A 16320-nucleotide genomic window follows, 5' to 3' on the forward strand; every position below is an offset into this window, starting at 1 on the left:
TTTGGCAATAAGACCATTTTTATTAATTGCAATCTGTCTTCAAAAGTTAATTAATTTTGTTCCACTTTTCTATATATATTTTTATTGTTTCAATAATGTTTTTATAATTTATTAATATTGTTTCATTTATATTTTTGCATAACACTATTCCTACATAATTTAGTGTAAGTTCTTGTTTTCCTATGATGGATTTATCTTTAATTTGTAGTTCTTTTTTCTTATTTAAAAATAGAAATTTTGATTTTGATCTATTAAAGTGGAGACCTGAAATTTTATAAAATTTCTCCATTACTTCTTCTAGCTCTCCTAATGACTCTCTGGAGTTTGATAGGGTTATTAAAATATCATCAGCAAAAAACATTATTTTAGATATGTACTGGTCATATACTTCTATTCCTTTTATTCTTGGATTATTGTGTATTATTTCTGCAAGTATTTCTATAGCCAAAGCAAATAAAATTGGAGAAAGGGGGCATCCTTGTTTAGTACCTTTTGTAATATGGATTGATTCTAGTGTGATATTTCTTGATTTCAGCTAATACAGAAAATGGCAGTAAAGTCATTGTCTGGAGGATCCAGAGGTAGACTTAATGTAAGCGCTTCATGAAATGCACTTATTTTTTATTATTTTATTTTATTTTTGGTGTATTGCATTTAAGGTCAGACACTGACCAAAAGTCCTTAACAGCCAGAGACTTTAATGGTGAGCAGAAACAGGAAATCCTGATCTACTAGAAATGTGGCTGCATTTTTTAATTCAGATGTGGTCATATTTCACAAGATGAATCTGGCTAGAATCAGCAAAACTTATGACGTATCCAAAATGTTTCTAATTCTATATAAAAATGGTAAAAGTACATTCCTGCAGGGATTCTCAGCTGCAGGTTCTTCCACTAGTAGAATCTACAAATTTTGCAGACTGTTCTGCACTTTTGTTATTCCCATAATATTCTTGCTCCACCAAAATGGATCTCCTAAATTAATCCATTCCATCACTCTTCGATCAACCAAGAAGAGACAGCTAAAGAACATTTAGGTTCAATTTGCAAAAACAACAACCTGCTTGTCTGCTTTCATGGCTCTGTCCCTATGACTTCTCTACATGATCAAGAACAAAATGTACAGTTGCGTAAGCTGAACTTACCATAGCAGTGGATGATTGCATGAACACTGCTGCAGCAGCCTCAGCTATATGGGTTATATCCTGATAAGGATATAACGAACAGGCAGCTTCCAAAACTTCAGGGCAGCTTCCACACACTTAAACTGTCAAGAAGCTTGAGATGAGCTGACTAAAAGACAAGTTTGGGTGTGAATCCCTTCAGAGCCTTATTGCCAGCACAGAGAGTTAGGCATAAAAAACATACTAAAAAACAAGGGTGATGGAGGGAGGGAGCAGCTACTGTGGCAGTGATCATTCGAATATCTACAGTTATGATAAGTTCATCTTGTACAACTGTGCTAGGTTCTCCATATTGATCACTGTTGCAATAGTCTTAGCTATATGAGTAGATTGCCGTAGTTAACTATATTTGCTGAACAATAAGTACCTCCCATTTGGAAAACCTCATATATTATACCCCTACATAAAAGTGGCTCTTCAACAGATTTCTCTAACTACACTCCTATGGCAATATTATCAACACTATCTAAAATTCTAGAGAGAGTCATTCACTCACAAGTTATTGAATATCTGCATACTTACAAATGTCTAACACTCAGCATGGTTTCCAACAATTCCACAGCACATCAACCACTCTATTGTCATTTACTAGCACTGTTAATTTCCATAGGAACAAAAATAACTATGTATCCTCTATCTTCCTTGACTTATCAAAAGCCTTTGGTATGGTTTCTCATCCTGAACTTCTAAACGTTTTCTCAGATCTAAAATTTTGCAGTGATACTCTTAACTGGTTCTAGGATTATCTTACTGGATGCCAGTAAGCAGTTTCTTGGCAACACACCCTATCTCCCCTTTTGTCAGTGATGTTAGGAGTCCCTCAAAGCTCTGTCTTAGGCCCACTTCTATTCTCAATTTTTACAATAACCTCCACTTGCCAACCCCTCAGGCCTCTCTCATCTGATATGCTGATGACTCAACAGTGATATGTGCTGCTCCTTCAATTCTTGGCTTTAGCACCTAACACAAAAATCCTTTCTTGAAGTAGAGTCCAGGCTCACTGATGCCCAACTAATATTAAACTCTAAGAAAACCAAACTTATGATCTTCCATTCTACTAAATTTGCCTCATCCACTAAACATTTACCATCTGCTTACTAAATAACACCACCATAACACCATCCCCCCACACCAAACTTTTAGGAGTTGAAATTGACTGCAAATTTAAGTTTGATATCCACGTTTCTCAAATTGTGACAAAAAGTTCCTAAAAAACTGAACACTATATAGAAATAAAAACTACTTTACTAAAAATACTAATATAGCCATTGCCCAAACCCATCTAATCTCCACACTGCTTTACACAGCTCCCATATTCACTAACCTACAAAAATCTGAGGTACTAAAACTTGAATTATGCTACAACAAAGTAGCCACATATGCCACAAACTTACCAGCCAGAACCCGTCATTGCCTTGCACTCAAGCAACTAAACTGGTTAGAGCCTCCCAATTCCTGCAATACATTGTTAATTATGGCCCACAAACTCCTCTTTGAACCTGAGAAAACACCGGCACTACAAACACTACTTCAGCCTTATACCACTAACAGTACCTTAAGCTCCACCAACAAACATCACATAAAAATCAATCCAGCCAAAAACCAAACAGGCTCACATTATATAGGTAAAATCTGGAATGAACTTCCTGATAACATTACCATCATAGCAGCCACAGCCCAATTTAAAACAAGACTAAAAACCTACCTATTAAACACATGGCTGTGTCTTTGGTCTTTCCCTGACTAACATCTCTCTCTCCATCACTGACCTTACTACTACTTCTGATTATCTCATACACTTCTGACCATATCAATGACCGCTGTCTAGTCTTATTACTCCTGCCACCTTGTATACAATCATCTCTCTGAACTATTCATCATTGTGGAGTGGCAATTCTTGTTAATACACACTGTAATCTATATTGAAAATTTGTAATCATGGAATGTTTTCTTAAAAATGGAAGTCTGTGATTTGTAGTTATGGAATGTTCACTTGAAAATGGAATGTCTGTCTTTATAACACTTTAATGTCTATTATACTAAGCTGAAAATTCATGGAGATCACATATGTATTGTCTAAATTTATTCTGTAATATTCTTGATGTCCATGTCATTATTTGTCTGTATACGCTGTATTTTGCAATTTTCTGTTTGTTCTGTATGGAGCTTTTCTCCCCGGGTCTCTGCTGAAAAAGGACATGTGTCCAGTTGGACTATCCTGGTAAACAAATGTAAAATAAGTTTGGGAAGAGAAAGGAGAAGGGTCCCAGAGACCCTGGAGAATGGTCCTAGCAAAACTTGATCTAGACCTAAAAAAGGAATAAAGCTTATAGTGCTTTGTAAAAGTATGTACATAGGACCAAGTAGGAACTTCTAGAATGGTTCTAGAATTTAACCCTTTCTAAAAAGTCATAGATAAAGCCAAGGACCTGGTAGAGTGGGCCTTGACCCTAACTGGAATAGATTTGTCATGGTAAGTGTAACAAAATGTAATAGCCCTTGACAACCATTTGGAAATTGTCTGATTTGACACAGATTCTCTCTTCTTACCTTCACAAGAAATGAACAATTGATTTCAAGTTCTGAAAGATTTAGTTCTGCCGAGATAGTACCTGAGTTGTCTGTGGACATCTAAGGTATGGGGTATCCTTTGTCCCTCATTTTTAGGTTCAGGAAAGAAAACAGATAGAAAGATAGTTTCGCTTAAAGTAAACTTAGATACTATTTTAGACATACAAGAGGGATTAGTTCATAAAGAAATCAAGTCCCTATTGAAACTGAGGAAGAGTTGACTCACCATAAGAGCTTACAGTTTAGTTACCCTTCAAGCAGAGGTCACAGCAATCAGTAAACTGTTTCCAATGTTAAGAACCTAAAGTCAACCAGATTAGCTGTTTCAAATTGAGCAAGTATTAGATTCTCTAATGCAAATTTAAGATCCCAAGGAGGGACCATTGGTTTACTTGGAGGCCTGTTATATAAAACCCCTTTCAAGAACATTTTGACGTGATACTGCCTTGAAAGAGGAGGTGCTGAAATGGCTAATAAATTAACCTTGATTTAGGAATAGGAAAGGCCATAGGATAGTAACTTACACAAATACTGTAAAACCAGAGGACAACTAGCCCTAAATGGGTGCTGGTTATGTTGTTGGTACCAACTAGAAAACCTTTTCCATTTGTAATATATGATTTTCTAGTAGCAGGCTTTCCTGTCTGCATTAGTAGTGGCTGTACATCCTCAGAAAAAAAAGGTGCCTAAAGAAATTATGATCAAAGGGTAAGGCAGAGAAATGATAATGTTACGGGCAGTCAGTTGAAGATGATTGATGTTGGGGTGTATAAAACACTCCTGTTTTTATGTGAGTAGATCCAGTTTGTGAAGAAGATTGTAGTAGTTGCCCCCGGCCATTACAAAAGAAGGGGAACCATGGCTACCTGAGCCAGAAGGGAGTCACCACAATGATGTTGGGGATTCCTTCTGAATCTTCAGAAGTACCCGGATATTAGTGGAATGGGTAGAAAAGCATACAGGAACATTCCTGTCCAAAGAAAAGAAAATGTATCCGTCTTCCAGGCTTTCTTGCATGGTGTCTTAGAACTGAAGCTTGCCAATTGATTGTTCAGAGAGGATGCAAAGAGGTCTACTTGAGGAAATCCTCACAGATGGATCAAACATTGGAAGAACTCCTGATCATCTAATTTCCATTCATGATGGTCTGTCCTTGTTCTGCTCAGCTTGTCTGCTGCACAATTTTGCTCTAACAGAATGTAGGATGCCTGTAGAGTGAGGGTGTGCTGTGAAGCTATATCTCAAATTAACAAGGCTAGTCTGTAAAGGGGGTACAACCTGGTTTCCACTTGCTTGCTGATGTACCACATGACTGTGGTATTGTCTGTAACCACTTGAAGAGGTCCCAGAGACTAAGGATGGTTTAGAGAGTTGAGTGCCTTGATGTGGGCAAGCATCTTCTTGATATTTATGTACTTGCTTCTGTGCTTGGCATCTCACACTCCTTACTCTTTTATCCCTCCCAAAATTACTTCCCAAGGAATGAACAAAGCATCTGTGGTGACTGACAATTTTGGAGCAGGGAGGGAGATGGGGAGACCTTGATTTAAGAATTTCTGTTGTCTCCACCAAAACTTTTCTCTTCTGACAACCCCCAGTGTTGGGATCTGAAAAGATAAAGAGTGTTGATGCTTGGACCAAAGAAAGCTGGGATACCCCTGTATCTTTCTTATGATGAGTCTTGCCAGGGGTACCTTACATGCCATGACAGCCAAAATCCTGAAGTATTCCCTCGCAGTGATCAAAATTAGAGTAGAAAGCCATAGAAATAGATTTAGCTAAATATCTAATTTTTCCTGTGGAAGAAAAGCTCCTTTGAACTGGGGCATCTAGTTGACATCCCAGGAACACAATCCTCTGTGAGGGAATCAAGACTTTTGGAAGTTCTGTTGGAATACCAGTTTGAGTAAGAGATCTCTCATCCAAGAGAGAGATTGCAGTCTTTTTTAAACCATAAGCAAAGATAAGCAAGTTGTTTAAATATGGAAAAATGTGAAATCACTGTAGCCTGTAGTGAGCTATAATTGGAACTAGACACTTTGTGAACATTCTTGGTACCGTGGATAATCCAAACGGTAAGGCAGAGAACTGGTAATGTGACCCAGACACTCAGAACCTTAAGAGACATCTGAAGTCTGGAAAATTGGTATGAAATGATAATGATAATGATTCCCTCGTTTTACTCCCAGGAGCAACAAGAGTGGTTCTACTTTGCCCACTGAGGGGACTTCAACAGCCGTAGAGGATATGGCTAACTCCCAGTCCGCAGTGGCTGTAGGTGCTACACCAGAAGGGTTTGGGGGTAAAAGATAAGTGGTCTGAGGTGCAATAAATGGCTACAGCAGAATCACCCAGCTGTGACTGAGGCAAATTGCTAGCCTGCTGTGGTGGCAAAGGCTGTTTGCTTAACTTTTCTTTCTGTGACTAGAAAAAGAACTGACCATGGGACCAACAATCTCTTCCATGGTTAAGCCAAAAATGTTGCCTCTTTCCCAGGGAAGACACATAGCAAATGCTTGTAAAACTACCAGTCCATAAAAAATTGCTTCTTTGACAGAAAACGTCAGTAAGAAGCACTTTCAAATGCAATGGCAGCCCCACAATGTAAAATTAAACACAATTTCTCCACAGAAAATGTGTTATCAGTTAGCTTACAGTACTTTAAAACTGACAGAAAAAATATGCGTTCTATTTAAAAGTATGTTGCAGTCTCAAGACAGTCCATTAAAACACAACACTTCTAGCTTTAAAGTAACTTTTCTAAAGGGTGAAGTAATATAACATTAATAAATATAAGAAAATGGAAAGTTTTGTCCTAAAGGAAACTCATCTACCCAGCAAAGGAAAGCACAAGATGACCGTTGATCCTCAAATGCCTCAGAGGGCCATACTCTTCAGTGGCAGGAAAGCTCTGAAGGGCTGTGTGCCCAAACCTGTCGTTTATTGAGCTCAGCTTGAGCTACTCTACAGTTTGGGTGAGTGAAAAGTATCCTGAAGCTTTGGAAGCTGACTGGCTATTACATCATTTGCAGGATATAACCCATATATCTAAGGTTACTGCAGCAGTGATCAATATGAAGAACATCTGCTGGATATCCAAAATCGTTAAATCAGCTCTGAAGATACACTTTTCTGAGGTGGCAGTTCCATTCTAAAATGTTCTGGAATTTAACTTGCTTTGGCTGTGAACTTCCACTTTTCCTGTGATTTTAACTGTTTTTGTTGATTATGACTTTATTGTTTGAATTCATGTTTCAGTTTATTTTTAATCACAACATTTGCTGCATTGCTTTTTCCACTATTTTAGCACTGAGACATATAATATACACATTTTCCTTCTAGGCCGATTTCATGAATAGAGACTGATGAAATTAAAGGTTCAACAACCTAATAACAGTGAAATGATTTAACTAAAATCATCTAGTGAGTGGGACATGTTCTTATTTTGAGTGAAGAAAGTAAATTGTATTGGTACTTCTATAAACTATTAACAAGCAACTAAAAACAAAATAATGGGCTGTCCAGGTAAAGCACCTGGTTAGATTAATAGTTATGTGACTTAAAACTGTAAAGCAACCTTCTGTTTAACTGATTTCTTGTTATTGGGAATTTTATTTTTATTTAGATCTTGTGGTATATTTCTGATTTCAGTCTATAAATCAGACATCTCATTAACTATATCCATGTTCTTAAGGGTTTTATTTTTATTTTACAGGAAAAAATGGCTGAATACTGCATTAGTATACTGCTGACAGGCATATTTTTCTTAGGACTTCAAGCCGGTAAGTTAAAAAATACAGTAGATTTCTTACCATTTGGATGGTTCACAGGTTCATAACTTCCTCATAGGCAACAGACCAGCTAAGTTACCATTTCAAATGAACAAATTGAGACACTTTTTGTGGAACTGTGAGATTTTGTAGGACAATCCATATTTATAAACAGTGCAAAGGAGTGAACTTCACTTTTTTGCCAAAATAAAATTCACTGTTGAATAGTGAGTGGTTATGTTGTTTCATACAATATTAAGGTATTTCAAACTGAAAAGAAGTCTTGTATGCAACTATTAGCAGCTATTAATGGAAACTTGGAAAATATATTTTGTTCTTAAATCTCAGGACATATATCATCTTTCATGTTTTCATAGGAAGCAAATGCCCAAACAGGGACTGTTCTGCATAAACAGGGACAAGTGATAGCCATTTGATAAGCTAAGCCATTTGATGTCTGCCACTGCAGTCCTACCTGCATGCCCAGTTATTTACGCTCCCTGTCTGTAAAGGATAGGGATGAGGTAATATTCCTCTTTCCTTGCCTGTAGAGGATAGGGATGAGGTAATATTCCTCTTTCCTTATCTGTCGAAGATAGGGATGAGGTAATATTCCTCTTTCCTTATCTGTAGAGGATAGGGATGAGGTAATATTCCTCTTTCCTTATCTGTCGAAGATAGGGATGAGGTAATATTCCTCTTTTCTTGCCTGTAGAGGATAGGGATGAGGTAATATTCCTCTTTCCTTATCTGTCGAAGATAGGGATGAGGTAATATTCCTCTTTCCTTGCCTTGCTGCTCAATGCCAGAAGTCTAAATCTCAAAATGCACACACTCGAGGCCCTTCTCAGTATGGAGAACATCGATGTCTGTGCAGTGACAGAAACCTGGTTCAAGGCTCCTGAGAGCACCCCAGCACTATCAGGTTTTACCTCTTATCATGCGTTCCGGCCCCAAAATCTGGACAATACCAAGAAAGGAGGGGGGGGTATCCATATTCATCAAAGACACCCACACCTCAAGACTGGTGGCAATGCACGATGCATCGGAGACCATCCAGGTGCAATTAACCATAGGCAAGCCTGCTCTGCAAATTGTAGCATGTTACAGGCCACCCTCACAAACTCAGGAACCTCACATGGCCTTCCTGAAAACACTAGAGGGGATAAATGTATCACCAAACACCATCATACTAGGTGACTTCAATTACCATAATATAGACTGGGAACACTACTCAAGCCCAAACACCCTAGCCCAAAAGTTCCTGGAATTCATAAACTCAAATGCCATGGAACAACTAGTCACCATCCCCACAAGAGGAGAAAACATACTTGATCTCATCATCACGAACATGGGAGCACAATGTTCAACACTGGAAGTATACCCCTCACTGGTGAGATCAGATCACAAACTAATCTCGCTGGAGGTCCTCATCCCACCCCAACTGAAATAAAAAAGACCACAGTAAAGAACTTCTCAGCTGACTTCACACTTCTAAAGACTAGTGTGGTCTCCTTTAAGGCCCCGAGGCGGAAAACAGTACTCAAGCCGCTGAATCACTTACAAATGCCTTCTACCAGCACCTGCAGGACTGCATGGATAAGGCAATCCCAAGCAAAACAAAGACTCTTTGTACCAAAGGCAAGCGCCCAGTCTGGTGTACCCCAGCCATAAACAAACTCTACAACAAAAGGAGGAAGCTACTACAAGATAGAGCAAAATCCTTAAAAGGTAAGACACCCTTGATCACTATAAGTAAAAAACTAAGAGCTCTCATAAAATCATCCAAAGCAAATTTTGAGAGAAAAATAGCTAAAGACTCAAAAGACAATCATAAGGCCTTCTTTAGCTATGTTAGAAACCTGGGAGGAAACTCCCAGATATGCTCAGAACTAGTTCAAAATGATGTGAAGATTACTGATCCTACAGACATTGCCAACATACTGGCTGACAGGTTCAGTGCAAACTTCTCCCCCCCCTCCCCCCCAAAAGGAGAGATATCTATACCAAGCGATTGCAGCCCCCCAAACATCTCCAACGCCCAAGTGAGAACCGCTCTCTCCAAAGCAAAAAACACAGCATCCATGGGACCTGATGGTATCCCCGGCTGTGTGCTCCACGAACTCAACGAGGAATTAAACCCACAGCTAGGACAGCTGTTTAATCATAGTCTTACCTCTGGATACGTACCCAGGGAGTGGCACACTGCAACTGTGGTCCCACTTCACAAAGGCGGTGCCTCCACCGACCCTGGAAATTACCGGCCCATTAGCTTGACAAGCCTTATCTGCAAAGCCGTGGAGAGGATCATAATGGACCTCATAAATAAAGACATAGGGAATTTGCAGACTTTGGATCCATCCCAGTTTGGCTTTGTCAAAGGCAGATCATGCCTTCTAAACTTGGTTGACTTTTTCGAAACAGTCACCAAAGCCATTGATGAGGGAAGGCAGTCCATACAGCCTACCTCGATCTGGCGAAGGCCTTCGATACAATACCCCACTCGGGTATCATTGAAAAACTCATCAGCTTAAATGTTAACCCATACATCACAAGATGGGTTGCAAACTGGCTGAGTGACAGAACCCACAGGGTCAGAGTTGCTGGCGCCATGTCAAACTCAAAGCCTGTCACAAGTGGTGTACCACAGGGCTCAGTCCTGGGCCCACTCTTGTTTGGCATCTACTTTTCTGAAGTACAAGCAAACACAGGAGGGTTATGGCTGACAAAGTTTGCAGATGACTGCAAACTGGGCCATAGTAGAAAACACATCTGACACAGATATCCTTCAGAAGGGTCTCACAGAAACGGATAACTGGTGCCAGAGCCATGGCCTAAAGTTAAATGCCAAAAAATGCATAGTCATACCCTTCGGGAAAAACAAGGTTACCCCTAGCTACCAAATAGGTGGCAATCCACTGAGCACAGAAGAAGTTATCAGGGACCTGCGGACCCAGGTTGATAGTAGTCTGTCATTCGACACCCATGTAGCTAAAGTAGTTAGGAAGACCTTCTACATTGCCCACCTTATCATGAAGGGATTCTCATCTAGATCAAGGGAGGTCATAGTCTCCCTATACTCATCACTCATCAGACCAATGATTGAGTACAATGCCCCATTCGAATGTATCTGACCCGACACTTGCAGCAGCTGGAGAGGCCACAAGAGTTCCTCACCAAAAGGATAAAGGGTCTCAAACATCTGTCCTATGCTGCCCGACTGAAAGAACTCCAGCTCTATTCAGTCGCTTACCGCTTGCTCAGAGGTGACCTTTGCCTAACATACAAGGCCATGTCAAACCCAGATTTGATGAATATGCTTCACCTCAAAAAATCTAGATCCGTCAGAGCCACAAGGGCGGGAGACTTAAACCTCGACACGGCTATTAATAGGACGTGCTGGAGGGATAGATTCATCACCCAGAGACTCCCTATGCTGTGGAATAAAATCCCGGTATATGTGAGGCAGAGCACCTCGCTGGCCTTGTTCAAGAGAAATCTTGACCGATGGATGGGAGATCGCAGATATACCCCGGGGATTACCTCAGTGTCACTGCTCAACAGAGGCACAGCAAAATAATGGGTATAGTTCCCCATGCTAAAGGGGTGGCGTAAGCCACAAAACTATGGGCTAGGCTTGTAAATGCCCTCGGGCAGATAGCCTAGTATGAACCTATGAACCTATGTAGAGGATAGGGATGAGGTAATATTCCTCTTTCCTTATCTGTCGAAGATAGGGATGAGGTAATATTCCTCTTTCCTTATCTGTAGAGGATAGGGATGAGGTAATATTCTTCTTTCCCATCCTTTCATTTAAGCTTAGTTTGAAGATAGTGAGGGAGATGCTTTGTGTTACAAAAAGAAAAAGTTTGTTCCAGAGGTGGTGGATTCTTTGGGAAAAATATCTGTCCTATTTATGTTGTGATATAGATTTAGGTTTACTAGTCAGTATACAATACACCATTTATAAATTTGTGTAACTACCAGTCTTATGGGTAACCTTGTAGATCAAACAGGATTGGGTCATTTAAAGCTTTCTAGGCCAGACAAAGATCATCACACAAGAGTTCGTAGGAAACAGAGAAGAAAGACCGAACTTTGTGAATTTAATAATGTCATATTTGAAAGTTTGTTGATGATGAATTGCTGTAGTTTTTCAAGTTGAGTTAGGTGCTTGGCAGATTCATGCCAAAAATCACTGTATATTCTTGTATGGAGCTAATGAAGGATGAGTAAAGGGGAATAATGACCTCTTTAAATTAAAAAGGTGCTGCAGTAGCATTGTCGCCTTATAGTAAGACGCTGTCCGGTTAGATTCTCAGCTAGAGCGTCTTCTACGTGGAGACGTGTGAATGGGCGTACCTTCATTGAAGGTTGTGCATCAGGGCTGGTAACTCGGTATGTAAAAATCAACTACCAATCATTAGCGGACCGGAGTTCCGCTGTGGCGACCCCTAACCGGTAAAAAAGCCGAAAGACACAACAACGGTTAGTACTCAGCTGAACATGGTAGAAGGCTTACCTAATCACAGTGAATACACTGCTGTAAAATTAGAGCTCATTATTTGCAAAAATGCATGGTGTTTGTTTTAAGGCGCTATTATTTCTGTGGAAAGTGTGCAAGCATTCTTGTTTCCCAGGCAGTAGAATGCTATATCTTTTGGTGTCCAACTTTTGACCATGATCCTTACACCACAGGTTTGCCCAAGTTAGGCCTTCTTGGAGGATGTGCATGTTTTTTAGGGGAGCTTTTGGTTGCTACAAGATTAAATCATCTGCAAACTTCATCAACCAAAGGCCTTTATGTAAATTTTAAAGTAGAGAATGTTAAATAAAAGTGGTCCCTGTAGTACACTACTGGTGATATGTCCCAAGGAGGATAGTGAGCCATAAACTGTTATAGTGTGGTTTGTATTAGTAAACCAGGTGACAATCCAGTGACTTACAGAAGGATTTATATTGAGTGTCATCAGTTTGTTAATGATGCCAAAGTGGAGTGTTCTTTCAACAGCCTTCACTAATCAGGGTAAGTTGTGCACATGGAATTACCCTCATCTAGAGCTTCTGTGACTCTTTCCAAGAAGTCATCTAGCTATAATAGGCATGATCTACATTTTACAAAGCTGGAATTTTTAGGGTCCATGCATTATATATGCTCTATATCCTTACTGATGAAGTCTATGATGATGTATTCCATCACCTTGCAAAGGGCAATGGTGAGTCCAATAGGACCATACTTACCAGTATCCACAGTGGGGCCTCCCTTGTGAAAGGTTACTACTATAGTTGTTCTGCAGACTTCTGGAATTCATCCAGTGGTGAAGTTCTGGCTGAATACAGTTTTTGAAATAAACATCTTTATTAAATCACAACTGAAACAATGACAGTACACGTATTTTAATGCACTAAACATGTTTCCCTTTTAACAATTATCATTCACTCTAAATTGAACAGTTACATAATTTATGCAATTTCTTCCTTCTCTTAAACCTCATTTCTCCTCCTGAATATTATTCAGCATGTATTGTTCCCACAGATTCCATTTACTTCTATGCATTGTGCTCTTTCCTTTTTCTAAGGATCATCCTTCCATTTATTTTTCCTTTTACATACCTTTCAACCTCTTAGCACAAAAAATGCACAAAACTTAACATAATGGGGGAACAAAGGCAGAAAATCAGGGACAGATTTTAAATATTGCTCTTCTAAACTTAGAAAGTTGCTATAACTTTCTGAAGGATATGAAGTCTGAAACTCAAATGTAAGTCATTATTTAGTGACTTCAATCCTCAGTGATTTGCTAGTAAACCACAAATTTTATGAGGGATAGACCAAAAATATGAGCCAAAAATCTGGACATTCTGTGAAAATCTGGACAGTTGAGAGGTGTGCTCCTTTACAATGCTCAGTACTTCACTTATAGTTGGTTTTGCTTTTGATTTCCTTTTTCTAGTAATTCTAGACTGTGGCTGAATTAAGGAGGGAGTCAGATTAAATGTGTTTTATGTTGACCAGGAAACAGCCAAGCATATTTTCTTGACCCACAGCATTTGCGTTTTAGTCTTGGAAAGTATTTTTAATATCTGTTCAGAAGTAATTCCTGGAGGGTGGGAGGATGGACTAGATGCATAGTATTTGTAAATTTGGAGATGAAAGGGAGTGGGAGTTTGAGCTAAATTTATCTACTAGGACATTAACTATTTCCTTAAGCCATGAGTGGGTGGTGTCATTAGAAATATGTTTGGTGCAAAGCATGGTATTACTTTTGAGGTGCATTATATAATTAATGTCTTGTGGTTATCCATATTTGATGTAGCAATTTTTAGTTCATACTTGGCTCTGTGGGATTTGATCTTACTCCTCAGTTCTTTATTAACTTTTTTGATGTTGATTTGCTGTTAATGTTAAGGCTACAATTGTTTTTATTTGCTCTTAAAGTTTGCTTATGGTCGAAGTCCGCCAGAAGAGTTTGTAATAAACCTAATGTATCTGTGGTGAATAGCAATATAAACCTCTATACAAGAGTTGAAATGGGAGCATAAACTTTGGGTATATGCAGCGATATTTATTATAGAGATGTTGACGGGCAAGGAAACTGTTGAGACATTACAGGGACAGTATGATGAATATTTTTAAATGGTGATCAATTCTATTCAACAGGAGTCTGACACTAGGCAGACTGCAGTCTTTACTACAAAGAGTTATCCCATTTTATACATCCTGCTGTAGCTGAACATGAAAGGCTAATCATAAAAATTAATCTGGGTGTAAGAAAACAAATGACATAATCACAAACATGGGTAATGCACTCTGTGTGCAAGCAGGGAAGTTAATACAGTCAACTACAATAGTTAGCAAATAACAAGCAAAATATTTATAAGTAATAGACTATGACAGATTATGCAGGAGTGTTATACTGCTCCTTTAATGTGACTCTAAAAGGTGGTATTTCAAAGAAAAAAGTGAGAGTGAATATCAGATAATGTACATGATAATTAAGTTTTATATATATATATATTTCTGTTTAGACTGGTATTTATCTAGTACACACATAGATCTGCTTTTATTATTATGCAGTTCAGTAACAAATAACTTTGTCACTTCATTGCTGTACCTCTCAGTCACAGACACCTTTGTTTTTATCTTCAGACTTCGTTATTATACCAGCCTTTGCATTTTAGTCTTTATGTCTCCCCTTTACTTTCTCTTTGGTTTCTTACTTCTTTCTGTTTTTCCGGTTTGATGAGTTCCTGAAACCTTCCTTTGGTCTTCTCACTTTGTAGATGCTTGCTTTACTTCTTATAACTTTAGCCCTTCAACTAACCACCCCCTTGTTTCCCATTGCCATTTGAAATACATTAAGATTTAGTGCAATAAGATGATTTGTTTTATGAAGCAATTCAGACACGTGCTTTACTGCATTAAAACAATTACAATTCAATGTTACAGTTGAAGTATAACCAAGGCCGGTGTTCAAAGAGATGCGCTGTACATCTGTGTGAGGCATGTACTGCTTAGCAATACTGCATGGCAATGCAGACAGTAATTACATCTCCAAAGTCAGACAGGCAGTGCTTCTATGCATGTATCTACACTATGGAATACATAAATTAATAATGTAGCAACTATGTAAGCACATATGTCCATACACTGAAAACGGTATTTCAAAAAAGGAGACATAATCAGTAAGGTGACTATGTGCCATACCGTGTTGCCCTCAAGAGAAATGCACTACTTCATAGTCTGTTGCATCTCAGAAAAATTCAGTGTATATAGAGGCCAGTCTCTCTATATACTGACCATGTCACATGTGGTAGCATGTCACCTGGTAGGGTGGCACAAAGTGGGACATAAACCTGTATATCCATACAGTATTTGTAGATGCAGCTCTGTGGTGTCACATATATGGACACCTGTCAGATGCACAAAAGGAAAGGAAAAGGTTGCTTTAGACAGTTGCTGAGAAAAGGGAAGGCAGTAAGGAGGTGGATGCACAGAAGGACAATATGCAAGTATGTGTAGGACAGGGGGACTGTAGGGCAACATTTTTTTTGGTGAGATGGGGTCCCATCTTTCTTTTATCTAGAGAGAAGAGAAGAGAAGAGAAGAGAAGAGAAGAGGGGGAAGGATGAAAGAGAAAGAAAAGTAGGAAATGGGGAAAGATGATGGGTATAAGCAGCAGCAGATTGTCTGATGCATTGGTCCAGATGGACAGTACTGTGATTCATTACCACATGGTCAGTCAGACTGGCTGGTAGTATGGGCTATATCCTCCCACTGTGGTGTGATAGTCGTGCCCAGAAAAGTGACCAAATCTGCTATCTGTAAACTGCTGTCTCATACATAGAGAGCCGGAGTGGGCTTATCTAGCATCTGGTGTCAGTTCTTGATCTGGCACCCCACTGCCTCAGATCATAATTTGAAGAGAAAAAAAAAGTCTACTTCCCTATTCTGGTGCTCCAAGCAAGATACATTTCCCACCTCCACCCCTTCAGCTCTTAAAGTGAAGAGTAAAAAAAAAGTTCATTTTTTTAAGAACTTTAGCATGCCGGTTTGCTACAGCTTACCACACATAAAGTGTCGAACCACTGAAGTGCATTTCTATTTAGGCATTCAGAAATACTGGTACAGAAACAAATGCAGGCACTGCACTTCCCGACTGATCAGAATTTCCCAGTCACAACCCCTTACACCCAGGGTTCTTGTCACCTCCCTCACTCTAGCGATGCGTCTGCTACCACAAACTTCACCACCTGCTCCAGGTAAGGTTAGGCCACCTGCAGCAATAGTATTGAA

The 16320-nt window shown here is 39.2% G+C and overlaps 1 protein-coding gene across 3 annotated transcripts in view; it reads left to right on the forward strand.

Moving 5' to 3' along the window:
* LOC122804910 (integrin beta-2-like) overlaps window positions 1-16320 on the forward strand; it is a 1273642-nt gene that overhangs the window by 135480 nt on the left and 1121842 nt on the right. For all 3 annotated transcript variants that reach the window (XM_044075119.1, XM_044075120.1, XM_044075118.1), the window contains exon 2: window positions 7470-7536. In XM_044075119.1, coding sequence (XP_043931054.1) covers window positions 7476-7536 — 61 coding nt within the window. In that variant the 5' untranslated portion in view covers window positions 7470-7475. The remainder of the gene's footprint in view (window positions 1-7469; window positions 7537-16320) is intronic.

Source organism: Protopterus annectens, chromosome 6.part0, assembly GCF_019279795.1.
Source record: "Protopterus annectens isolate FY-2018-M chromosome 6.part0, PAN1.0, whole genome shotgun sequence".
NCBI lineage: Eukaryota > Metazoa > Chordata > Ceratodontiformes > Protopteridae > Protopterus > Protopterus annectens.